This window comes from Brassica napus, chromosome C7 (assembly GCF_020379485.1).
Source record: "Brassica napus cultivar Da-Ae chromosome C7, Da-Ae, whole genome shotgun sequence".
Classification (NCBI taxonomy): domain Eukaryota; kingdom Viridiplantae; phylum Streptophyta; class Magnoliopsida; order Brassicales; family Brassicaceae; genus Brassica; species Brassica napus.
This window is the reverse complement of record NC_063450.1, coordinates 42,183,544-42,209,123: the sequence shown is the minus strand read 5'-3', so window position 1 is coordinate 42,209,123 and position 25,580 is coordinate 42,183,544. Positions and strand designations below refer to the sequence as shown.

Here is a 25,580-nt window from a genome sequence, read left to right as displayed (position 1 = left end):
AAAAAAAAAACAAAAATAAACCCGCGCTTTGAAAGCGCGGGTCAAAATCTAGTATATATTAATGTGTAAACAAAATGTGGACGTGGACACGAGAGCGTGGATAACAAAATTATAAATTAGTTGTGGACATGAACATCTTAACATAATTATAAACTAGTTGTGGACATGGACAGTATTCATTCGATTTCATTCATCATCTCGGGATCTAAATTCAATTCTAATCAAAATTATATCCATCCACATCATGACAAAGCGCAAAAAGTAAACGTTTCTTCGATTTTTCTCTCCGCTCATATTCACAATATCATCTCTTTCTCATCTTGAGTGAAGTTTAACTGCAGATAATTTATCAATTGAGCTGAAGAAGCCAAGTGTTTGTATTGGAGATAACAGAGTCCGTGTCCACGTTTTATGTTATAATTTTAGTAACATGAGTCAATGTCCACGTATTGTTGTATAGTTTTATAGAATCAAAACAGAGAGTTTGCCCACTTATCTACTATAAACACATTAACATCACATATCCACACATTACTCATCACTCATCCACACATCACCCGTCTACAAATCACCCAACCACACATCACTCGTCCACAAATCACTCATCCATAACTGTCATTTCCATTAAGGGCAAAATTGTCCACATTCTGTTGCTGGCCCACAACAAAGTGTATCACATGTAAGAAGTGTCTCTAGGTGTAATAGAAAGTGTCTCTTAATTTACTCAACTCAAAATGTTATACATGAGTATCGATTGCTGTTTGAATGTTTGGTGGGTGTCTCAAAATTATTTATTTCGCGAAGCAATTTTGAGGCACGTGACATGCGCGTGATAACATACACAGCTCGAATCTGAGAGTTTTGTTTACCTTCGTTTTCGATTTCATCTTCCCTTTCTACCCAATTCGTTTCGATCGGAGCTTCGCTGTTCCGATCTCGATTCAGTTATTCTCCTGGTAACATCGTAAACCCTAGCATCGGAGCTGAAATCTCGAGAGGTTCAAGTAGCGAAAATGGCTTTGGTAGCTGCTCTGGAGGCGGATCTCCGCGCTCTCTCCGCGGAGGCACGGCGGAGGTATCCCGCCGTGAAAGACGGAGCAGAGCACGCTATCCTGAAGGTTAGATTCTCCCGTTTCACCCACAGTAATGCACACTTCTGCTGCTACTCGAGCTTGAATTTACTAATGAACATGGAGATATAATGGCTTCCTTTCAGTTAGCTCGCACTATGATTTTTTTTAACTGACACTGTGAGATTTAATGTGCGTTCGATTGATCATGTGAAAAGTGATCTATGTAGTTAGTGAATTGAACTGTAAGTTCCTTGCAGTTCAAGCAGTGAGACTCAATTCATTCAGAGGGTTTACTGTAAAATAACTGACGCTATCTATATTTTGTTCTTGTTTTTTTCAGCTTCGTTCGTCATCTAGTGCAAGTGATCTTTCGAGCAATGATGACATTCTTCGGATCTTTCTCATGGCCTGTGGAGTCAGGAATACAAAACTTAGTGTTATAGGACTTTCGTGCTTGCAGAAGCTTATTTCTCATGATGCAGTTGAACCATCATCTCTTAAGGAGATACTTACTACCTTGAAAGATGTAAGTGAGAGTTTCTGTTACTTCTCCAAATTAACTAGATTTTTTTTTATTTTTTTGTAATGTTATGCACCGCGAATCATTTGAATTTACCTCAGAATTATAGTTTATGTCTCTCTATCTCCTTCATTTTTTGCTTGTTAAATTTTGACCTTCATTGTATCTTTGAAGATACCTTCTGACAGAGTTTTTCTCACACGTGCCTTGTTTGGGTTTTAGATTAGAAAAGGGCGAAGTAGATTTACATTTTTACTTGATGAATTTTACTCCAGAACACTACCTAACGCGGTGTTTCCTCGCAGCATTCAGAAATGGCAGAAGAAATTATCCAACTAAAGACTCTACAAACTATTCTAATAATATTTCAATCTCGCCTACATCCAGAAACCGAGGTGAATACAACAAGCTTTTGGTGTAGAATGAATGTAATGCAAAAATGCTGGTAGACTAAAATTATAACTCCACCTATAAATCAGTCCAGAAAGTTAAAGTGGTATTATGCATATGACAATAGACTGCAGATGTCAGGAAAGTGACCCATTAATCAAGAACAGTAAACTGTCCTGTGCTATTGTTAAATTATTAGTTCTCCATAGTTTGCTTCCTTATGGCTTTGCTAGACGTGAGGCTTAGCATATTTCTTAATTCCAGGATAATATGGTTCTGGCGCTAAGTATCTGCCTCAGGCTTCTTGATAACAACCGACTTCCTAGTGTTTACAAGTAATTGCTTTCATTCAAACTATAGCTCATTACTCCTATCCTATTTTCCTCTTATTTACTCTTTACTCTTTCTTAATCAAAAACCATTCTGTTATTTGTTGATCTCACAGTACTGCTGCAGCTACCTTCAGACAAGCAGTTGCGTTGGTTTTTGATCAAGTAGTTGCAGCTGAGTCCCTTCCTATGCCTAAATTTAGCTCTAGCAGTCAAACAGCAAGGACTGGCTCAGTGACAGGAGATTTGAGTCAGAATATCAATAATTCAGGGTATGTCAGTCCTGAACGCTTCTGTCTGACTTACTCTTTTAATTCATTTTGTAATGCCAATACTGTCCATATATACTTTGTGTGCTTCTGTGGACTTTTGGTTATTTTATAATTCACATTGGGGATACAATCGTTATATGCTGGTTAATTCGTGAAAGACATAGGCTCTCCATTTAGAATTCCTGCTTTATCCAATTGGAAGTTGGAACCTTTGGTATTTGGTGTTACAGCTATTTAATAGACTAACAGAATTATGAAACCAGGCCCTTGGAGAAAGATGTCATCTCTGGTCGATTGACAATGAGAGACACCCTGAGCGAAACCGGTAAACTTGGTCTGCGGTTGCTTGAGGACTTGACAGCCTCAGCTGCAGGTGGATCTGTATGTGTTAATTCAACTATACTGATCCTGGTTATGTATCTCCTGGCAAGCTAAATGTCTTTAAAAGTATTTGTTATCTTCATGATTTTGCAGGCAGCTTGGTTGCATGTTACTTCTCTTCCGAGGACCTTTTCCCTCGAACTAATTGAGTAAGTTGGCAACGCTTCTTTTAAAATGTTGTTGCTCGCGTTGAAATAGACTGAAGATCTTTTTTTAAATATGAGTTGTCAATTTACTTTGCAGGTTTGTTTTGTCAAACTATATCTCAGTTTTTAAGATACTACTTCCCTACGAACAGGTAATGTTAGGCTTTTACCAAATGGGCACTTGTTTTTCATCCTTCCATTAACATGCTGTCCTAACTGTAAAAATATACCTGTTTGTTAATCAGGTTTTGCGTCACCAAATCTGTTCCCTTCTGATGACATCACTTCGGTCCAGCTCAGAGGTAAAACCACGCCTCACTGCCTCTTGTATCTTTGAATACTTCCACGTGATATGGATTAAACTTGGATTGGCAATTTAGCATTAAAGCACATCTACGTGCATTTACTCATGGAACTAAGTTTGTTACTACTCAGCTCGAGGGAGAAATGGTTGAACCTTATATCCGCCGGTTGGTTCTGCGGTCAGTTGCTCATATTATTCGACTGTATAGTTCGTCTCTCATTACAGAATGCGAGGTACAGTATGCACAACTTTACTTGTTTCCTGTAAGTTTGTGTGCTACTGACTGCAAAGGGTTTAGGGTTTAGGAAAACATTGCGTCCTGTGGACTAAGATATTTGCAGTTTCTTTACTGATGTATGTCCATTTCATTTCTATCTGTGCAGGTGTTCCTAAGTATGCTCGTGAAAGCTACATTTTTAGATTTGCCATTGTGGCATCGCATTCTTGTTCTTGAGATTTTGAGGGTAATCATTATATTCCGTTTTCTTACTTGCACGTGTGTGTACGACAATATAGGAATTTGTGTCTCAATTTCTTTTCAGCTCACATTTCTAAGATCTCTTGTTTATGTGCATTACATAGGGGTTCTGTGTTGAGGCAAGAACATTACAGATCCTTTTCCAGAATTTTGATACGTAAGGCTACTTAATTATATTTTTTTCCTTGTGATGCACTCAGTGTTGCATGTTAAGGAAATTAATCACCCCGTATTTTTCTTCATAATGGCAGTTGTATAAGTTTTTTTTTTCTGGATCATGTAATCTAATAGTAACTTTTTCTTTCAAGGCACCCTAAAAATACAAATGTTGTGGAGAGCATGGTCAAAGCACTTGCTCGAGTTGTTTCTAGCATACAGGTGGGTTTTTATGCAGGTTGCCTGTAATGTTTTCTGTAGTCAGGCTCTATAATAATTTTGTTACTAGTTGGTTTTAGATATGCATTTAGTTTTTACTTATTTTGTGTAGCGAGAAAGATTTTTGGGAACAACTTCAGGAATTTTGAAAGGCCTTATTAGCTTAAGAATCGACTATAGATCATAACAGGCGTAAAAACTTGGAACATGGCTAAAGTTTCGAATTGGTTTTCTTGAAAGTAGTTTCAGGAGACGAGTGAGGAAAGTCTAGCAGCTGTTGCTGGCATGTTTAGTAGCAAAGCTAAAGGTAATCATTATTTTGTTGCTCTGATTATTACCTCTTAAGGACCAGAAAATTCAATTATTTTTTATTTCATTAATAAAGTTGTCATTATAAATATTTCCCCACTGCTGTAGGAATTGAATGGATTCTTGATAATGATGCTTCTAGTGCGGCTGTTCTCGTTGCGAGTGAAGCTCATGCAATAACTTTGGCAATTGAAGGCTTACTTGGAGTTGTTTTTACAGTCGCCACCTTAACAGATGAAGCAGTAGACACTGGGGAGGTAATTGATGCAGTGTTCTCCTCGCTATGCCATATAAATGTTTTGCTAACAATATATCTTTCTAATCTGTGCCTGCTGGTGTCTTGTTTTCCATACTTTCCTTTCTCCAAACCACCAGCTTGAATCCCCCAGATATGAGCTTCATCCTTCGTCTGATAATTGTACTGGGAAAACCTCACGTCTCTGTATCTCAATGATAGAGTCATTGTGGCTGACTATACTCGATGCATTTTCCCTTATTTTATCAAGGTATTATAGCTCTTTTGCCAGACTATATATTGATTGTGAAGAGGCGAACACCGAGGATTTTTTTAAATCTAACTGTTTTTGAAGGTCACAAGATGAGGCAATCGTATTGGAGATACTGAAAGGATATCAAGCATTTACTCAGGTACATGTAAAACCGGATTCAAAATTTCCATAGTGATTTGGATACTAATCGGCGATGTGCGGACGTCTTTGCTTTACACTTTTTACAATGACAATTAACCTTATGTTGTCTACCTATCCAAAATAATTGATAGGTATCCTTTTAAGTTATAACTTTTTTTCTCAGGCATGTGGCGTTCTTCATGCTGTAGAACCCTTGAACTCTTTTCTTGCATCGCTTTGTAAATTTACCATCGTTTTGCCAACTGATGCGGAAAGGAAAAGGTACCTCTATAATTTTGCTTTAGATATCATGTCAAACCTACTTAATCAGTGCTAGTCGGTTTTGGGGGTTTCGTTTGTGATTTCAGCAGCATCGTACAGTCTCCTGTGTCCAAACGTTCTGAAGTACAGGTGGAACAGAAAGATGTCATTGTCCTGACCCCCAAGAATGTTCAGGTATTTAATTTGATTGTCTTCATTCAATATCTCAATTCTTCCTTATATGCACATCACGAAAGAATAAAAAATCGTTGCAGATTTTCCATTTTAAATGATTTGGTTCAATGTGCTTGGCTGACAGACCGTCTGATTATCGTTCAGGCATTGAGAACACTCTTCAACATCGCTCATAGGTTGCATAATGTATTGGGCGCATCATGGGTGCTGGTGAGTATTTTGCGTCAAGTATGTTCAAGTAACCTATCTCATGATAACGAGAAATACCAAACAAATACAGGTTCTTGAAACTCTGGCAGCCCTAGATCGAGCAATTCATTCTCCTCATGCAACTACCCAGGTAAATTTGGCAAGACCTCCGTTGCAGGACTCTGTCTTTTAAGATGTATAATTAGTTTGATCTTTATTATAGTTAGTTTATCTTTTATGTTTTTCTCTCATTTGTGATTACTCTAACTAAGTTTTAAGGGCAATATAACATTATCTTTTACTTGTAGGAGGTCGCAACTGCAGTCCCAAAGCTCACCAGGGAGCCTTCTAGGCAGTACGCTGATTTTAGCATTCTCTCTTCTTTAAATTCTCAAGTAAGCCAAAACAAGTGTCTTCTGTATTTATGGCCTTGGATTGCTCTGGTTAATATCTTCTGGTTGAGATTTCTATGGCTAGAGCTACTTCTCTCTAGTTTGTGTAGGTTTAGCTGGATTCTGAAATTTCTTGTTCTTGACTCATTGCTTTCATCTTGCAAGCTTTTTGAAAGCTCGGCTCTGATGCACGTGTCTGCTGTTAAATCGCTTCTTTCTGCACTCTATATGCTGTCCCATCAATCCATGACAGAAACTTCGGATAGTGTTTCATCAGCTTCAAGTAAAAAAATTGGGAGCATCAGTTTTTCGGTGGACAGAATGATTTCTATTCTCGTAAATAATCTTCATAGTATGTTCTTTAATGATTTTATAAGTTCATCTTCAGAGTACAATCTCTCTTTTCCATGCTGCCGCCTTGTATTTCTGAATTAATTGTGTGCGTCATTATTGTCTTTTCTTCGTACGACAGGAGTGGAACCACTATGGGACCAAGTGGTTAGCCACTTTCTTGAGGTGACGGGGCATTCATTATCCTATTTATGTGCAGGATATCCTGATATTCTTCTGGGATTACTGACACTTCAACTGCATGTTGCAGCTCGCTGTACATTCAAATCCAAACTTGAGAACTATGGCGCTTGATGCCCTGGATCAATCCATATGTGCTGTCTTAGGTTCAGAGCAATTTGGAGAAGATCCGCCCAGATCAAGAGATACAACTCTGGATGTGAGATCTCTCTTCCCTGTCCTTGCTTAAATTCGAGAGTTGTCCATCTCATGCAAAAAGGACCTTGCTTTGATTTGTTCTTCGTTTTTTGTTCTTCCTTCTAGGTAGAATCAAAGTCAACCGAGTTGAAGTCAGTTGAGTGTGTTGTACTATCTTCTCTCAGGGGTCTTTACTTTTCTGCTCAAAAGGCCGATGTTCGAGTTGGTTCATTAAAAATTCTTCTTCGTGTACTGGAGGTATATATATACGATATGAACATTCAGAAATCAACATTTGTGTATCTTCGATAACTAACCTTTTGCTCCTGCATAAATCTAATCTCATCAGAGATGTGGGGAAAAGTTGTACTATAGCTGGCCTGGCATTCTTGAAATGTTGAGGTATGATTCCTGCTCATTTTCTGGGTTTTCCATGTATGTGAAAGTGAATTTCCATTCCATCTACTGATCCTATTCCTCACCTATTCTTTTAAGGTCTGTTGCCGATGCATCAGAGAAGGATGTGGCGACCCTTGGATTCCAGGTTAGTCAAGGATGGGTGCCTTGGATTTGATAAAAGTTAGCAGCATTGTATGACCTTAGTCTATCGCTTACTGATGTCTTGTCAATGATACCTTGTTTGTTCATCACAGAGTCTCCGGGTTATTATGAGTGATGGACTTCCTACTCTTCCGGAAGACTGTCTCCATGTGTAAGATCCTATCTCAGTTTTAATTACTTTGTGCCTTATTTTGCCTCTTCATACTTAGTTGTTAGAGATGTCAACATTTTACCTCGTTTCTATGGGGATGGTATTTAATGATGTTAATATTTCAGGTGCATTGACGTTACTGGAGCTTACAGTGCACAGAAGACTGATTTGAATATAAGTTTAACAGCCATTGGCCTGTTGTGGACTTTAACTGATTTCATAGCAAAGGGGCTTCACCATGGGTGTCAAGTGGAGAAAGGATCGGGTAAATAAATGTCAAATCCTATTCTGCAATTATCACCTTAAGCGAAGCTCTATATAGATACTTAATGAACTGTGCCGTCCCTGTAGGATTCAGTAATGTTGATACCTCTCCACATCAAACTAATGGTGAGGGTGTGGAAGAGCATGTGGTTAGCAATTCCAACAAGCCAGATTTTGAAGCTAGAACACAAATAGTCAATCATGAGAAATTGTTGTTTTTAGTCTTTTCGTTAATTCAGAAACTCGTAGATGACGATCGACCAGAGGTATTCTTCATAGACCACCGTTGTCTTTTCAATGTGAATTTTTATTTACTTGGTAAGTTGGTGCCGCTCTAACTTTTATTTTCTCGTTGCTATTTCCAGGTGAGGAATTCAGCTGTCAGGACGTTTTTTCAGATTTTGGGAAGTCATGGGAACAAACTTTCTAAAAGCATGTGGGAGGATTGTCTGTGGAACTACATCTTCCCGACGTTGGATAGCGCCTCTCACAAGGTGAGGAAAGCGATTCAATACATCCACTATAGGAGACTCTTGTGACAAGTGAATCTTCTGTTGTAGGCTGCAACTTCATCAAAGGATGAATGGCAAGGGAAAGAAATAGGTACTCGGGGAGGGAAAGCAGTGCACATGCTTATACATCATAGGTGACAAAAGGAAATTTTTACGCGTGGAAATCTTTGCATTGTCCATCTCGCTCTGATAGCCTTTGATGCCTGAATAACTTATTTGTTTTAGAAGTCTTACCACTCTTTCTACGATTTAACCTTGCCATCCACTTTCTAATTTGTAGTCGCAATACAGCCCAGAAGCAATGGGATGAAACATTTGTGCTTGTCCTTGGAGGAATAGCCCGCCTCTTCCGTTCCTACTTTCCTCTTCTTGAAAGCTTGCCCAACTTCTGGTCAGGTAAGCGAAATGTGATTTTCGTGGACTGCAGTTCTTATGGTTTATGAAAAAATGAAATATCGTGGAACCTCTACTTCTGTAGGATGGGAGTCATTGCTTGCTTTTGTTAAGAATAGCATTTTCAATGGAAGTAAAGAGGTATCACTTGCAGCGATAAATTGTCTGCAGACAGCTGTTGTGTCCCACTGTGTCAAGGTAACAGCGCAGCTACTTCAAATATCTGCGAGCTACTATTGACTCTGTCATATCCGTGTGTCACTTTTTTTTACTTAACTTTTTGGATGAATCAGGGAAACTTGCAACTCCGATATCTTAATTCTGTCATGGATGTGTATGAGCTTGTTTTCCAGAAGTCATCGAGTTACACAGGTGACACAGCAACCAAGGTGAAACAAGAGATTCTGCATGGTTTAGGTAATTCTTTTTTTTTTCCAATGAATTCTCTGCATTTATGTAGTCTTTTCCTTTGACTTGATGGACAATTTCATTTACTAGAATGGCTGAAAAAAATGTTTCTGTTACAGTAACACTTGAATCTTACTCTTTCCATTTTCATTGTTGTTTAATGTTTTGCCAGGTGAATTATATGTACAATCACTGAAGATGTTTGATGATAAAATGTACATGCAATTGTTGGGAATTGTTGATTTGGCTGTAAAGCAGGCCATCATAAGTAGCGAAAATTTTGAAACCGAATTCGTAAGTCTGTTCTCCCGCATTTACTCTTTTCTTTCTTCCTTTTAAGTTCTCTTTTTCAAAATTTGCCATCCTGCGTCCACCTTATGCGTATTATCTTGATAATTTCAAGGGACATGTTCCCCCTGTACTACGTCATGCCTTGGAGATCTTGCCCTCTTTGGGTCCTCCTGATCACCTTTCATCAATGTGGCTAATCCTGCTAAGAGAGTTTTTGGATTATCTTCCCCGGGTTGATTCTGCTCTGCCAAATGAGGAAGGTGAGATTAAGCAAAGCACCACAGGTCACCGTGCAAGTAAGTACTTGATATTATGTTACCCTTTACAGTTGTTAATTCTGATATTCATTTATCACTTTCCCCAGGCAGTGAAGTATCGGAACACAAAGCTGATGTGTTGTCTGACAAAACAATTCCAACCACAAGAATTACGAGTAATATGTTTGCAGAAAAGCTGATCCCTGCTTTAGTAGAGCTTCTCCTTCAGGCTCCTGCAGTTGAAAAGTATATCCTGTTTCCGGAAATCATCCAGAACCTGAGAAGGTAAACCGAACTCTCGTTATATGCCGTCATTGTGCTGATGTCGTTGCTCTTCTCAACTCAATGGTCTCATAAGTTTCCGAACAGAATCACAGGTTATTTGGTTAATCTGTTAGCATGTGCGATCAAACCCAAACCACTCTTTTGTCTTTCAAGTTCCGCGTCCCTTCCTAGAATTGCAACAAAAAAAAACTGACCTTTTGTAGAGTGTTTGAGTTACCATTTCTAAATACTATCTCCAGTTGTGTCTGGGATTAGTGCGTTCAAACCAACTTACAATATCCTTTTGTCTTTCAGGTGCATGATGACAAGACGAGACAATCCAGATGGTTCACTCTGGAAGGTAGCAGCTGAGGGCTTCAACCGTTTACTTGTTGAAGATGTTAAGATATGTTCTGCGGGTGGTGACACAGACCTGAAAATTAGCAAAACTGCTCGAATGCGCATTTGGAAAGAAATTGGAGATGTGTACGAGATATTCCTTGTTGGTTATTGTGGACGTGCACTTTCTTCAAATTCTCTCCCTGCAGCAGCGCTTAAGGCCAATGAAACCCTCGAGATGGCCTTGTTAGATGGTCTTGGTGATGTTATTCTTAAGTCCACTGTCGATGCACCCCGAGAAGTGAGCAGCTTTGGTTTCATGTAATATGTTCTCTTTTATTCTTGATTCTTAATATGATTTTTCCGTATCTTGAATCAACAGGTCTTGGAGCGGCTTGTTTTAACCCTAGACCGCTGTGCATCACGTACATGCTCGTTGCCTATCGAAACTGTTGAGCTGATGCCTGCCCACTGTAGCAGATTCTCCTTGACATGCTTACAAAAATTGTTTTCCTTGAGCAGGTAACCTTACGTTTAGCATTTCCGGGATCATTAGCCTATTCCTTTACTTTCTTGCTTGCTTCTTCTGCAAAGACGCTGCATCTCATACTTCATAATGTGATGTTTCTTGCTCCTCCTAAGAGTCCCTCCTCGACTTTTGTTACATATTTTGCATCAAACATATATAATAATATACATGTTATTGGCTTATACATATTGGATAATTTTGTATGTTCAGCTTTGAAACTGAGAACCGGCACTCAACAAGAGCAGAAGTGAGCAGGATCTCAATCACCACGCTAATGGAAAGATGTGAATTTATTTTGAGTAGATTTTTAATCGACGAAAATAACCTTGGTAGGGGTCTCTCCATTTTCTTATGAACCTTGACAAGTTCTATGCTTGCCATTCTGTAATCTGTGGTTATCTTTTGGCAGGCAAACGTCCAATCCCAAATGCTAGACTTGAAGAGATTATCTTTACCCTTCAAGAACTTGACCGCCTCACCATCCACCCCGAGACTGCTTCGGTTCTTCAGTTGCGGCCCTCTCTGAAAACCATACTACAAGAAGATAACCGTGACTCCCGTGCACACCTACTTGTCCTTTTCCCCTCACTGTGCGAGATTGTGTTATCAAGGTAATATCACTTCTTCAACTAGAAACACACCCTAAAAGGGTGACAAACTCTCTCTGGTCCCTAAAATTCGGTAATCAACTAATCAAGTTAGAAAGGGAAGAGAATATGTAACAAAAAAACATACAGGATCCTATCAAATTTTGACTGATAGTTCTCTGTTTTCGCCAGGGAAATGCCGGTGAGAGAGCTGGTGCAAGTTTTATTACGAGCAGTTGCGACAGAGCTAGGTCTGAAAAAGGTTAGCCTATCCAGTTGATGGCAACACATGGCAATGTTACCCAGAAGATTTGAGCTTTTAAACTTTTGCTTTTTATAGATTCTTTAGAAATTTTGGTTGTATACCACTTAGGTTGTATTTTTTTTTTGTGTTTTAGCTTGTGCTAATTTATTGTGTGCTGTTTTATCTCTCTGTGCTCATGGGACTGTTGTTCATTCCTTCCCACTGAGGATACAGTACGCCATTCTCCGAAAATTTATGTTGGTCCTGACAAAAGTGTTCTGTTTGATCGTTGAAACCGGTCTGGACCAATCCTACCTTGCTGGTGGTCGTTTACTTGATCCCTATTTACCATGTTTGTTTTAACTAATGTAGTATGTATTCATTCTGATATTCTTGGTTATTCATTGAACTATAATTTAACTGGCCTCTGTTTCAAATAGGTACATGAAAAAAAAAAGCTTGAAAATCTTATGTACATCAATATATATACACATATATAAGTTAGTTTATATTAGTTGGCTTCTCAATACTATGACATAGGTCCCGAGAAAGAAGAATGGTATCACTTGGATTGATTAATCCGAGCAGCCGCAGCGACAGAGGCAGCCACTCCGGTTGGGTAAGTAGTGAGATGTGGATCGTTCCTCATCTCTGCTCCTGTCACTCCCTCCGCATCTTTCCTCGTTGCTGGTTTGTCCGACGGTAATTTACCTCTTGCTCCCTTTCAGAACCAATGCGTCCCCAAAAAGGAACTATCGTTAGAAACTATACACTATTCATCAAAACTTTGGGATTCTAGCATTTTACTCACAGTGAGAACATCGGCAAGCGTAGTCTTTTCATCATCGGAGTTAACTCGAGCGTTAAGAGTGGCAGCTGACTGAGCAGAAGCGGCAACACCGCCCGGCATGATGTTGGTCCGTCCCGTGGCTCTAACCTCAGCAGCTTGTATGGCAGCTGCGTCACTCCACTCCACTGGCTTATTCCCTGCCGTGAGAACCGCTGCCTCTAGAGCCTCTCCGATCGTAATGGTTCCTTCCGATGCCGGAGGATTTGCCACCACATTTTTCTGGTTTACTTCTCCCTCCGCCTACAAATTTAAGGTTTATGTTTTGGTTAGTTTGATAGTCTTACTGAATGTAATAATTCAATGGGATAATATATGAACCTGTCCACCAGAGGCCTCGGTGACAACACCTTTATCTTTGTCATCAGCCGCGTCAACGCCTCCCTGCGTCGCCGGAATCTTCTTGGCCTCTTCTTTTACGTCATTAGTTGTAGGTTTCTCTACCTGATCTTCGCTCATTTCTTTGTATTTTTTTTTGGGTCTTTTCTTTTGTTCCAAGCAATAAATATATTTGTAATGTTAGGAACTTATTTAGTTTCTGCATGAGCCATTCAATCCTGTGGCTTTGCTTGCACAACAAGAAGGAAGGTTCTCCTCGACTTTCTCTTCTCAACTTTCCCTCTTAAAATTTTAGCCATAGAAAGCTGACATATAAGTACATGTATAAGCTTGCATAATTACATTTGGTTCGGTTTTGCATTAAATACTATCCGGTTTAGCTTACTCGATCAATCGGTTAGGGTCTTAATTAGAGTTTCAGTTTCCTTCTTCGTTCATCCCACTAACACTGAAAACCGTGAAGATCGCCGCCGTTCCGACAATACTCAGCAGCTGTTACCGTCTAACAGATCCTTCTCTCTCTCTCTATTACAGATCTCACAGAGTCCTACACGGATCAAAAGTTCACGACTTTGAATTTTCAATTGAATCAGAGCTTTTCGTGCTCTCTGATACTTACCTTGTCTCGTTGAATCTGTTGATCAGTAGAGAGAAGAAGAAGGAAGTAGAATGGAATCGAAACCCAGTGGACCAGTAGTGTTGACGGCGGAGGAAGAAGCCTTTCTGAAGGAAGGAATTCACAGTGGACTGCCATGAAAGCCGCCGTCGATAACGGTTGGGGCGGCCGTGATTCTCATGAGAAAGCCAACCGCACATTATCCAACGTTGTCGATTACTTCATCCATCTTAAAGGTTTCACCTTTCTTTCTGGGTTTCTTAATTCACGACCAAAGATGTTAGCTTTCTGATTGTTTCTTTTTGTAGATCCAACGACGGGGTTTGATGGATTAGCTGATATTCTTGAGAATGGTCTTTATGAGCTCAATACTGTTGCTGATGATGGAAGTCTCGAAGAAGTATGCATTTTCTTTTCTCATTTTTCTTTTGGGGGTGCTGATAGTGTTTTCTTTCGTGATGCTACCGAAAGGTGACAGAGACGTTACTAGATTGGTATTATGAATGCCTTGAAGGCAACTACCAGAGGCTTGAGAAACTGAGGGCTACTAGTTCTCAAAGAAGGGCCAGTGTTGTCAAGGTTTGTGTTCTTAGACGTTCTATATTGTTCACTTGAGATGCAGATTAGATGTCTGTTTGATTTACATTGTATACAGAGGTTTAGTGATTGTGAGATTATTCCAAACTTTAGTAGATTAGTTTGGTGCGTCTCCGAGAGTTAAAATTGAGACCCTTATGGTGTTGTAGGTTTCAAACGGTAACGATGAGGATGATGAGGAAAGCGATGATGATGATGATGATGATGAGGATACAAACATGAACGATGATCAAAGCACAGACATGATGGTGGATGCTTCTAGGCAGAAACCAGAAGCGATGCCGGTTGATGAACCAATAGCCGATGATGGCTGGACGACCGTTCCTTGTAGAAAAAACAAGGGCAAGAGGAGAAAAAACTAAACGGTTTTAGGTTCCAATGGTTTTGTGTAATGCTTAACAGTTTTGGTTGTTTTCACACTAAACACACATTTCTAAACGAAATCGCAAGGTTTCCTTATTATTATATTCAATCACATAGTAATATGGTTTAGATTCTCATTCAATCTGCAAATTCTCTGCTTCATATCTGACAGAATCAAACAGTTTAGTCGATAAATAACGTTCTCCTCCACTGGCAAATATCACCTGCAAAAACCAGACAAGAACCTCCGTTTAACTCAAAAGCTTATGGTAAGTTATGGTGAGTCAAAGACAAAGCCTTACCACAATGAGTTTCCCTGCGTTCTCTGGACGCTTTGCAACCTTTAACGCAGCTGCTGCTGTGGCTCCAGAGGATATACCCACCTGCCAGATTATCTCATTGATCATAAACTCCTATCTTTCATAGTTTATAGACAGATAAAAGAACGTTAACCGAACGTACCAACAATCCTTCCTTGAGAGCAAGAAGCTTGGCTGTTTCAGTGGCTTCCTCACCTGTCACCTGAATCAAAAAAAGACTGCATGTCTCAGAAAACATATTTCGCAATACAAGTAGGTAAATCTCAGCTACTTATTTGAATGATTTCATCAACAATGCTTAAATTCAAATTGGTTGGGATGATACCAGCACCAATCCCCTGGATCAAATGTGGACCTACAAAACATGAAATAAAGTATCATATTATGTTTGGACATAATCAAGACCTTGTACGAGAGAGTTATGTTTATAGCCTCACCTGGTTCTCCACCACTGAGTACCGGACTCTCTGTAGGTTCCACCGCACAAACCTGTTGATCAAGATTATATACTTTTTTCTTGAAAACATTCAGGGTTAGTTTTCAAGAACTAGTGAAGTTTTTGAATCTTAATGTTTTGATTCATCTCCTTGAGGAACTTCCCTACTCCAGTAACCGTTCCACCAGTTCCAACACCAGCGACCAATATATCTACTTTCCCAGCTGAATCTCTCCATATCTCCGGACCGGTGGTTCGGTAATGAATCTACAAGAAACTAAATCATGAAAGAGAGACTCAAAGAAACAAAAACATGATGCATGATATTATTATAATATAAACCTCAGGGTTTGAAGGATTTTCAAACTGTTGTGGAACAAAACCACCAGAAGTTTTGCTTAACATCTCTTCAGTTTTCTCCAGCATTCCTTTAAAGCCTATGCTCCTATCAGTGAGATGAAGCTCAGCACCTAATGCTCTTAGGATGATTCTCCTCTCTAAGCTCATAGATGAGGACATCAAAATAATCACTTTGTAGCCTCTTGCAGCACCAATGCAGGCTAAACCGATACCGGTGTTACCAGCTGTTGGCTCAATCAATGTACTCTAAACCAAGAAAAACAATGAAACTATATTAATGATATATGTAGAGAGAGATTATATTATATAGTTTTTCTTAGTTGTTTTTTTAATCAACCTCTCCAGGAGTAATCAATCCTTTGTCTTCTGCATCTTTGATCATACTATAAGCGATTCTGTCTTTAATGCTAGAGCAAGGCTCCATCATCTCAAGCTTGGCTGCTATACGGGCCACGCAACCGTCAGCAATTTTGTTCAGATACACCATTGGTGTGTTACCAATCAACTGTACAAAATGCGAAAACAAAGCCAGTGCATCGTAGTCTTGTAAACATGTTCTTTATTTCAAGAAAAGAGTTCATTAAAACATATTTTAGAGAGTTTTTAACTTCAGTCACATCGTTCTTTATCAAGCAACGATCTTCCATGTTGGTCTCTCTTTGAAACTCCTGCAGATATAATCTGAGATTCAAAGAAGCAGACACAGCACAATCCTCAAAATATTCAACAACCTTCTTCCATATACTCTAGATACTAAGTTAAAGTAGCAGGAACAGAGCAGAACTACATGATGTTTTTTTATGGATAAACCAGAAAGAACGTTTGAAAACAAGTCATACCTTTAAAGTTAAAGACCGAACGAAAGTATCAGTGAGGCAGTGAAGAAGAAGAAGTAAAATGAACCGATGAGTCTCTAAATCCCATACCAGACTGTATATATACTGTCAGATTGATAATATTACATATGTAGTAGTTGTACAGTAGTATAATAATAATATGTGTATATATAATTCAAAATATATTTTTTATGCGATTTTCACATGTGACCTGTGATGAACTGTACGATGTGTGAAGTTTGTGTCATGTTGCGTAGTGTGAACATAGCATCTAACCTTGTATCTGTTTATTTAATGTGAAGATAACATCAAACACTATAATTTAAAAGCTTTCATAGCATTATGATCATGCCTCTAATAAAATTACTAATCTTACGTATAAGCAGACAACGAAGGCATTATGAGCCTTTTCAATATAGATACACATAAATTTATAATATGATCATCAAATCTCTATAACAAAGAGTTCCACTAGCAACTGCAACCATATATCAAATTCCAAGAAATACGTGTTAATTGTTCATTAGATAAGCATCACACACAAATTATTTGCTTATTTTTACAAGGAGTTTTTTTGTTTTTATTGAAGTAGCGAGAACCAAAAACTATAATCTAATAGACTAATACAAAGGCTATACACAACCCCCCTAATGGACAAAACTAAAAAGATTCCAATCAAGGAAAAAAAAAACTAGAAAGATATCATCACCATCAGAAATGTAGCACTAAGATTATCAGTTTATAGTTTGCTAACTACACCTCACCACCACATCACAACACATCTTCACGTTCTTCTTCATCTTTCTCATAACTTAGATCTTACAAGAACCCTCATTACAGTCTTCCTAATGCCATCATCCTCCACTAGGCATTGTCTTTAACTCATTCACCGTGGCTCTAATCTGCTCTTGAACCAACTCCAATCTCCTCGAGTACACTTCCAACTCAAGAATCTGCTGTCTCCTCCACCGTTCATCCCCTACTCCTCCATTACCTCCACCAAACCCCCCTAGATTAACCGACGGCATGAGCATTGGGCTTAACACACCCATAGCATGAGCACCACCACCTCCTGGGAATCCTCCCACCGCAGCCATCATCATCCCCGTTGTACCATCCATCATCTCTTTGATCAAAGGTGATACACAGCTCTTCACCGTCTCTTCTATCAACCCTCCTAGATTCCTTCCATCACCGAACTCACCAAAGGCAGGCACATTCTCGTTGAGGTTAACACTTGGCACTGGCCCATCAGACAGAGAAACAGCTTTGTCTTCATCTATCTTCCCTATCCTCGACCTAGGTCGTTTCCTCGACCCACTACTCACTGTCACTTTCTTCTCCAACACGTTTTCAGAATCAACCTCCACATGCGCATTATTACCATTGGTTTCCTCGAACTCCATCACGTTGTTATCTTCGAACCCTATGATCTTCCCGGTCGGGTTCCAAATCTTCCTAGAGATATCGAAAGTGGCTTGATCGTGAGAGCTTTTGAAGACCACCTCTTTGCCGGAGCTGAACTTGCTCATCACGTTACGGTACTTCTTCTTCAGCCTACGGAGCTTCTCCACGAGCTGGTTCTTGTTGAACTCGAGCTGAAGCTTGGACTTGATCTGCTCGTAAAACGGCGCCGTGTCGGGAGGGTGCGAGCTGGTGCCTCGGTGGGTCGCGATGTAGTCGAGGAACCCGCGGAGGAGCTCTATCTCGTCCTCGTCGGTCCACAGCCTCTGGAAAAGGCGCCTGGAGTCGTCAAGGGGCGGTGGTGGTCTCAGATGGACGATCTCCGTCGTGCGGTGCCATTTGGGGTCGGAATCAGCGGGAATGGAGGAGACAGGTACGGCGGATCCGGAAGGGAGAGCGACGGTCACGGTGTCTGTTGCCGCGGAGGAGGACTTGGCGGTGACGGTAACCAAGGGAGAATTCAGATCTTCGTATTCGTGATCGTTTGGCTCAGGCATGACAGCTTCTTCGTCGGAATCAGTCTCTCCTCCTCCTCCGGCGCCGCCGTCTTCCTCCAGCTCAGGCGATTCAAGAGAGAAAACAGCCTCACGCTCGTCCGATGGAGACATCACCTCAAAATCACAAACACTCAGCAGAGAAACAAAAAGTAGGAGCTCTCAGATCGAATCAGGACAGAGAGACAAGAACCAGATCCAGATGGAATTGGGTTCCTCCTTCACGAGGTTTTGTGTGTTTTGAGTGGTAGGGCATGAGAATCTACGACACTAGCAAGGGTAGTTTCGGTATTTACACATTATTATGACCTGGGCGTAATAAGTGGTCCAGACTCGTTCACATGTTTGGTTGTTGCAGCTCATGTCTGAAAAGTCAAACGTCTTCACCTGTTTATTCCACGATATGTAATTATGTAATAAAGAAAATATAAAATTCGATTTGATGGTGTGTAAATATTTCGACAGAATGATGAAGTATTTACCAGTTCAACTTTGAATGGAGAAAAGTAAACAATTCAAGTCAACAAGAACTGAAATTGAGAGTTTTTTTTTTTCTTTTTTTAGAAATTAACAATTTGAAACAGAGATTTATTTGGTTAAAGCGAAAGTGTGCACTTGTTCTTCTAATTGCCATCATCATGAACAAGGATGTGATGAAGGAGAAGAGCTCTCAGTATAAACGGAACTTCTCCTTGGTGTTCTGGAACACTTGTTCAGCAATCGCAGCTCCATTCCCGTCTGCTTTCTTTATCTCCAGGTTAGATTTCTGGTAAACACCGGTTCCTCTCAGCGCATCAGCTATGAAGTCATCAAACCCGATGGCTATGGCTGCTTCAGCTTTGGCTCCGTATACCAATCTCTGTTCACGAGCACTCATCAATGATAATGAAAGAGATAAGAAAGATGAATTCGTGTTTCAGATATTTTACCTTGAGTCTAGAGAGATGGATGGCTCCGAAGCACATGGGACACGGCTCACAGGAAGCGTAAATCTCGCATTCTGATAGCTCGATCTGGTTGAGTTTCTTGCACGCCTGTGTGTTCCACAAATGGATTCATATCAGTGTTAGGAACAAGCAAAATGCTTTAAGATTGTAGAGCAAAGAGAGTGGTAATCATCAATCCACGGAATAAATACTTTACCTCTCGAATGGCAGTGACTTCGGCGTGCGCGGTTGGGTCGGTGTACTTCAAGACCATGTTGTGGCAGCTAGCGACGACCTCGTTCTTGTGAACAATAACGGCACCAAAAGGGCCACCATCACCACAGTCAACACCCTTGTAAGCTTCTTCAACAGCTTGGGTTAGGAACTTGTGGTCACTGTCTTGCACAGCTGATCAAAAAGACAAAAAAAGGATCTTCATTTTTCCCCATGACGAAAGATACATGTGACTGAACCAGAGGTCGGTCCATACATACCTTGTTGGTGACCGGCAAATGCACTAGCAACGGAGATGGTTCCGTCTTTTGCTTCCACTACACAATATATTCCATCAATGACACAGCAGTCAGATCTTCCATTACATTACATTACAAGTTAGGAGAGAAATAACAAATTACTTTTGTATACATTTGCTTCCACGACTCAAAAACAATCTGAAAATTCAGATGATGAATCAAACCGTGAAGTAAAACGTTTGACGAAGAAGCTATAACAGTGGTGACGTGTGTGGTTCCCTAAAATTCTACTACAATATCTGCATGTGAAATTTATATTCCCTAATCTAAATCTGGGAATCGAAAACAAAAAACAAAAAAAACAAATTAAACGATGAATCGGAATCCAAAATCGCAGGAGAGAGAGAGAGTTGTTGATCTGGTGATAAAAATTCAATAGGACGATCGATTCGGTTTTTCTAACATAGAATATGAGCAAATAAAAAAAAAAAACTCCCTTTTACCTTTAGCTTCTTCCATCGACTGAGGATGAGAATTTGATATCTGGGAGGGGGGAGGGAGAGAATTCTAGAAGAAGAAGAGGAGAAGTGCGATTGTGTGGTGGGAGAAAGGTTGACGAAGAAGAGACCCCAGCTGATGTGCTTTTATAGACCCAACAATCAATCACAGATATTTGATATGGTTTTGGGAGAGGATGAAAGAACGATCAGAGTAAATAATACTTAAATCAATTTTATAGAGAGATAGATGATTTGGAAAGTGAATCTTCTAGGAAGGAAACAATACAAAACTTCGGGTTTATTAAAACAAAAGTTTCCTTTATTTCATATGATTAGTTGTTAGTTGATTACACATAAACCCTCAAATTAATCCCCTTACTTTGTGCAATTCCGCGCGTTTTCTATATTTCTTATTATTAAATTTTCATAATTTAGTTTTCTTAAAACCTTTAATATTTTATTCAAAACTATAAAACTATATTTGCATTACTTTTTGGTTTTAGTTTTTAAATAAAAATAACATTTTTATATTTTTCTCAAAAAAAATTATTATAAAAATACATATTGGAACAAAGTAAAATATAGAAGAAGAAATAGATTCGGGTGGAAATGTTCTTTATATATCCATGTTTCCATAAGATTGCGAACATTGGGAAAGGAAGAGACGAGAAAGAAAACTCATTTTACACATTTTTGTCGAGTTTATAAACTTCTTCTAATTCATTGCAAACCCCTCCACTCATTGATGTACTTTTGTGTTAACATTCACCAGTAACAATGAAACGCATCAAATTTTCCCTTTAATACTAGCTTGTAACTTCTAACTACTATTGATCATGGGGTATATAGTTAGTTTTTATTAATAAAAAAGAAGATGAAAATGAGACAATAATACAACCGGGGATAAGGCAAATGACTCAAATACACGAATTAGGATGAGGACGCATGTGCACGTTATCATTTTCGTTGACAAGATTCATCTTCCATACAATGCATCTGCAACATAATGAGCCGTAATCTGTACATGTAATTTGGCATATATTTATTTATAGAAGACATAACACTTAAACAATAGGGGAAGTTAAGAGTGTGTACCTCAACAGAAATATTGTAAACTCACAACCATGATCACTGCCAAATTTGTATGTGGGAAAAGTACAATTCTCTTCCAATAGATAAAATAAATGTAAAATTATTTGTAATGTCGTTGCTTAACATGCGAGCTTATAAACTACATATGCTTTCAATTATTGAACGAGAGATGATGCAAGACGTCAACAATATGGGACATGTGAGTTAGTTAAACGAATAACGGAATATAAATAAATGGAAATGAGTCGCTCATCTTTGTTCACCTTCACATGGAAACGCATCGACGGTCCTTTTTAAAAATCAATATTTAAAGTAAAATAATTTAACCTTTTTAGTAGGTGAACTTATTTCTTTTTTCGGGGAAGATAAAGAGAGATTAATAATAGAACTACATTTAGGAAGAAACTGTTCATACGTTACCATGAAAATGACCAATATGGATGGCGGAAATTAGAAAATAACTTTCCTAGAAACTTGTAAGAACACATTTCGCTAAAAAATAAAATAAAGGACCAAAATTATTTTTGGTACTTAAAGTATCAAATATGTACGCAATCAAATAAAATCAATTATACAGATCTCAAACAGATACATTCTCGCGTATACGTTTTCAACTCTTTCCCTAATCTTGCATCTTGCTTCCAATTTTTTAAAAGATACAAAAAGCAATGGACATAGAAAAAGTGCGAATGCTCTTTTTTTAACGATAATCGTGTAGCACGGCGATTCCAGAGACATACATGATGTAGACTAGTCTTCGTAGTCTAAAAATAAGTAATCTTCTCTTTTATGACTTTATCATTTTATGCAATCTACTAATTAAATTTTAAAAGACTTGTTGAAAGGAGTCAAGACTATGGAAAGGAGCTGCGTCATTTTCTTTCAAGTTAAATATAATCAACAATCCAAACGTATTTAACACATGACGAAATTTCAGCTTATAAATTAGTATAAACTGAAATAAGAATCCTATGAAAGACTGTGACAAAAAAAAAAAAAAAAAAAATCCTATGAAAGAAAAAATATATTTTTATTGCACTCGGCGATAAAGAAGATGCAACAACTGTTACAATTTTAAAGCCAAAAGAAACAAAAATTTATCACTAGTAATGACAATTCTACTTTCCGGATAACCGGATTCGTTAGACTTTAAACCTACTTCAAAACCGCTTGAAGCATAAGCATACATGCACTGTAAGCCTGTAAGTCACGGTTTATCAAATCAAACAAACATTAGACTACGGTTTAAAGAAAAAACTCTTGTGGATATCTTAAAATCGTGTATGTATGAACTTGTTGCAGGCTCACAACCACGGTGTTACTGTACATACATTATCATTTGCCTATACGATATATTTAAGCCAGGTGATCGCGTATGTAATATAGCTCGTCTTTTGAACGCAAGCACTAGCAAATAATGTTGCCCGTCGGACGAAGAACACTTTCAATTACAAATGTTCACCCAGCAGCTACGGCTCTTATTAGATTAAGCTGTTGTACCACCAACCAAAGGAAGCAAGGAACGGAGTTTAAAAATAAAATGTATTCAGCAAAATGTTTAGCACAAGGTTCTCTATCGCTTAAAGCATAATCCAAACCAAAATAGAACGAGTGTGACAATGAGAAGCGAAAATGGGGGACATAAAAGAAGGAATGATGCGGAATAAAAACCCAAAATGCGCCTTGGCTCTTCAACACCTCCTCACTTCTTCTTGGGGTCACCAGCCTTGGTCTACACAGACAAGTAAAAAACGAACAATAAAGTCAAAACAGGACTTAAACAAAAACACTTGCAAAAATGTAGGTTAGAGTTAGTTTTGGTCTCTCACCTTCTTAACACCACGGATCTTCTTGGCCCTGTTCTTCCTCTCCTTAATCTGTTTCCTTGATTTCTCGATCTTGGTGTCAAGTCCATTCTATCCAAACACAACGGGAATCATTAATAGTTACCAAAAATTCCACATCAAAGCCATCAGAGTTTATTAGCAAATCAGGTAAAAAAAAGGAAGCACTAAGAGCATGCAAAACTAAAGAAACTAAGCCAGTACTAGAGAGGAAAGAACACTGCTTTGAAATGGGACTTATACCCTGATGAGCCTGTACTTGGGCTCGAACTTCTTGGCACTCTCGACATTGTCGTAGATCAAACCAAACCCAGAAGATTTGCCACCTCCAAAGTGGGTTCTGAATTTGAAAACGAAGATAGCATTGGGGTCCTTAACCTCGTACATCCTTGCCAACTTCTCCTTGAGCTCAGCCTTCACAAAAACATTCCAATCAAACAATCAGAATCTTCTCAAAGAAAACAATGAAGATTGCAAAGCTACTGTGATAAACACGAATACCTTTGAGACGTTAGCTCTTCCTGGGTGAAGAACATCAATAACCTACATTCATAAGCCACCATCACTAATCAGTACACAAGAATCCGAAGAGAGAGAGAGAGAGATGAAGGATTGAAACTCACAAACTGCTTCCTGGAGAGAAGCCTGTTGGTCATGAACTTCCTGGTCCTGATTGTGACTGCTTTCTCCGCCATGGCTGCTGCTATTCCTCCGGTTGTGAAAATCGACGAGTTTTCTCTCACGCTGCAGCCTTTGAAGAAAGAGAAGCAGCGGTCGGAAACCCTAGCTGCTTAAATATATAGCTCTCACTTTCAGGTTTTTAGGGTTTCTTTTCTTACTGGTTTTTACTTGATGGGTCAGTTTATTTAGATGAAACCCATTGGGCCTGAACAACTATGCTGTCCTCACCAGATTTTAAGTGGGATAGCCTTATTATTTTGGTGGTAACTACTCTTGATTGTCGAAATAATACGCTTTCAGTACTAATTTTATGTTTGAAGGACAGATTAACGAGAACTACGTACTTTGTGTTCAATGATCAATAATTTGTATACATTTTATGAGAATTCGCGTATAAGAGCAGCTTCATTGCTGGGACAAGGAAGAGTATCTCCCTTTAATATATTACTTCCTCCGTTCCTCAGCCACATATATTTTTTAGAAAAAAAGTTTGTTTCAAAAACATATATATTTTTTTTTTGTGTTTTCTATGAAAAAATTGTAAACTTCAAAAAAATCAATTGACTTTGTTAAAATACTATTGGTTAAAAGTTATTAAAAATAGAAAATTACAGAAAACGATACATTTATTATGGTAGAATCTATCTTTGTGGAACAGACAGAGTATTAAACAATTAAAATTAAGGTATCTTTGCACAGAATTATTCAGAACATGTATAAAACTCCTATGGTTTACGCATTGGTTTTGTTTTGGGCAGTTCTCTCAAATAGACCTTTTTGAGTTTTTTTTGAGTTTTTGTCACAAAAATAGACTTCAAAAACTAAAATGACCAAAATATCATTTTTTATTTTGAAAATTTTAATTTTTTTCTACTTTTTAAAATTTGAAATCCTATCCCCAAAACCCCACTCTTCAACTCTAAATCCTAAGCCCCACCCTTCAACTCTAAATCCTAATGTCTAGATTAATTAACCATGGGGGTATAAGTGTATATTTACTTCTTTTGATAAAATATTTAAGTTTATTTTGATCATTTTTATTTTTAAGGCTTATATTTATGACAAAAACTTTTTTTCGGTGATCTTAGAAAATTTCTCTTTTGTTTTTGTTCTAATTAAAATTTAACTACTTAAGAAAATTACAATAAAATAATAATATTCTATTAGGCTGATATTCAAATTCAGATACTAAGCAAAATGGTTATGCAGCTTATGCTCTAATAACACTACATTGAACTATTTTATAATGATGATGAGAAATTTTGTATAAGTTTTTGACAGTGGTTAATATGCGCATAAGTGCCGACCTTGAGAATTTGGGGCCCTAGACCATTTAGTAAAGATTTAAAAAATTTGGGGGTTTCAAATTTTTTTTTAAAAAATTTAACGGCTTATTTACATATAAAATTTTACAAAAAGTTTGGGGGTCTAAGACGAATGTTTCATTAGGCTTTGCCCAGGAGGCCAGGACCGGCCCTGACCATATTTCGAAGACTTTAATATTAAATTTTGTGAAGTATTAACATTAGTGAACTATTAATAAAACCACTTAACTAAATGAAATTCTAAAAAAAAAATCTTTGTTAATGATAAATCAAAAATGTCTTTTTGTTTCTTTTTCAAGATTGAGAATCAAAGACA

At 38.4% G+C, this 25,580-nt stretch overlaps 6 protein-coding genes and 1 pseudogene across 11 annotated transcripts; 2 read left to right on the top strand and 5 right to left on the bottom strand.

Moving 5' to 3' along the window:
* The first annotated feature begins 805 nt into the window (after window positions 1-805).
* Window positions 806-12,141, top strand: LOC106348650 (protein MON2 homolog). 5 transcript variants are annotated; one of them, XM_013788423.3, is made up of 44 exons: window positions 806-1,118; window positions 1,414-1,599; window positions 1,899-1,988; window positions 2,248-2,318; window positions 2,429-2,584; window positions 2,848-2,965; window positions 3,059-3,114; window positions 3,209-3,263; window positions 3,357-3,413; window positions 3,547-3,648; window positions 3,799-3,879; window positions 3,998-4,050; window positions 4,202-4,271; window positions 4,512-4,575; window positions 4,686-4,834; window positions 4,953-5,083; window positions 5,168-5,225; window positions 5,391-5,488; window positions 5,578-5,662; window positions 5,807-5,872; window positions 5,943-6,002; window positions 6,160-6,246; window positions 6,409-6,595; window positions 6,716-6,759; window positions 6,845-6,973; window positions 7,078-7,209; window positions 7,301-7,353; window positions 7,447-7,495; window positions 7,605-7,663; window positions 7,789-7,928; window positions 8,015-8,193; window positions 8,293-8,421; window positions 8,488-8,573; window positions 8,720-8,835; window positions 8,918-9,030; window positions 9,126-9,249; window positions 9,413-9,534; window positions 9,644-9,791; window positions 9,896-10,073; window positions 10,368-10,692; window positions 10,774-10,913; window positions 11,131-11,249; window positions 11,330-11,531; window positions 11,700-12,141. In XM_013788423.3, the coding sequence occupies exons 1-44, from the start codon at window positions 1,014-1,016 to the stop codon at window positions 11,785-11,787; spliced, it is 4,860 nt and encodes a 1,619-aa protein (XP_013643877.2). In that variant the 5' UTR covers window positions 806-1,013; the 3' UTR covers window positions 11,788-12,141. The 5 variants fall into 5 exon arrangements, with proteins under 5 accessions (XP_013643877.2, XP_013643875.2, XP_013643874.2 ...); XM_013788421.3 differs by having other exon boundaries at window positions 807-1,118; window positions 5,575-5,662; XM_013788420.3 differs by having other exon boundaries at window positions 809-1,118; window positions 9,644-9,827.
* On the bottom strand, window positions 11,876-13,101 carry LOC106348648 (late embryogenesis abundant protein 47-like). Its single transcript, XM_013788418.3, has 3 exons — window positions 12,920-13,101; window positions 12,563-12,841; window positions 11,876-12,472 (listed from the first exon to the last, which is right to left on the bottom strand). Exons 1-3 carry the CDS (start codon window positions 13,055-13,057, stop codon window positions 12,314-12,316), a joined length of 576 nt encoding a protein of 191 aa, XP_013643872.2. The 5' UTR covers window positions 13,058-13,101; the 3' UTR covers window positions 11,876-12,313.
* A 228-nt stretch (window positions 13,102-13,329) lies between these two features.
* LOC106348649 lies at window positions 13,330-14,650 on the top strand (annotated as a pseudogene).
* Window positions 14,585-16,730, bottom strand: LOC106348647 (bifunctional L-3-cyanoalanine synthase/cysteine synthase D2-like). Of its 2 annotated transcripts, none has more exons than XM_048761894.1 (10): window positions 16,469-16,730; window positions 16,238-16,310; window positions 15,967-16,134; window positions 15,612-15,875; window positions 15,399-15,536; window positions 15,271-15,322; window positions 15,109-15,188; window positions 14,976-15,035; window positions 14,816-14,896; window positions 14,585-14,737 (listed from the first exon to the last, which is right to left on the bottom strand). In XM_048761894.1, the coding sequence occupies exons 2-10, from the start codon at window positions 16,274-16,276 to the stop codon at window positions 14,648-14,650; spliced, it is 972 nt and encodes a 323-aa protein (XP_048617851.1). In that variant the 5' UTR covers window positions 16,277-16,310; window positions 16,469-16,730; the 3' UTR covers window positions 14,585-14,647. The 2 variants fall into 2 exon arrangements, with proteins under 2 accessions (XP_048617851.1, XP_048617852.1); XM_048761895.1 differs by having other exon boundaries at window positions 16,238-16,297.
* Window positions 16,731-16,954: 224 nt separating this feature from the next.
* Window positions 16,955-18,805, bottom strand: LOC106348645 (probable transcription factor At5g28040). Its single transcript, XM_013788412.3, has one exon. It carries the CDS (start codon window positions 18,535-18,537, stop codon window positions 17,320-17,322), a length of 1,218 nt encoding a protein of 405 aa, XP_013643866.2. The 5' UTR covers window positions 18,538-18,805; the 3' UTR covers window positions 16,955-17,319.
* Window positions 18,806-18,893: 88 nt separating this feature from the next.
* Window positions 18,894-20,525, bottom strand: LOC106348646 (guanosine deaminase). The gene is made up of 5 exons (XM_048761896.1): window positions 20,326-20,525; window positions 19,844-19,900; window positions 19,567-19,757; window positions 19,353-19,457; window positions 18,894-19,282 (listed from the first exon to the last, which is right to left on the bottom strand). The coding sequence occupies exons 1-5, from the start codon at window positions 20,339-20,341 to the stop codon at window positions 19,094-19,096; spliced, it is 558 nt and encodes a 185-aa protein (XP_048617853.1). The 5' UTR covers window positions 20,342-20,525; the 3' UTR covers window positions 18,894-19,093.
* Window positions 20,526-22,939: 2,414 nt separating this feature from the next.
* On the bottom strand, window positions 22,940-24,080 carry LOC106348644 (40S ribosomal protein S24-1). The gene is made up of 5 exons (XM_013788411.3): window positions 23,882-24,080; window positions 23,760-23,801; window positions 23,502-23,672; window positions 23,244-23,330; window positions 22,940-23,146 (listed from the first exon to the last, which is right to left on the bottom strand). The coding sequence occupies exons 1-5, from the start codon at window positions 23,951-23,953 to the stop codon at window positions 23,117-23,119; spliced, it is 402 nt and encodes a 133-aa protein (XP_013643865.1). The 5' UTR covers window positions 23,954-24,080; the 3' UTR covers window positions 22,940-23,116.
* Between the last annotated feature and the right edge of the window lie 1,500 nt (window positions 24,081-25,580).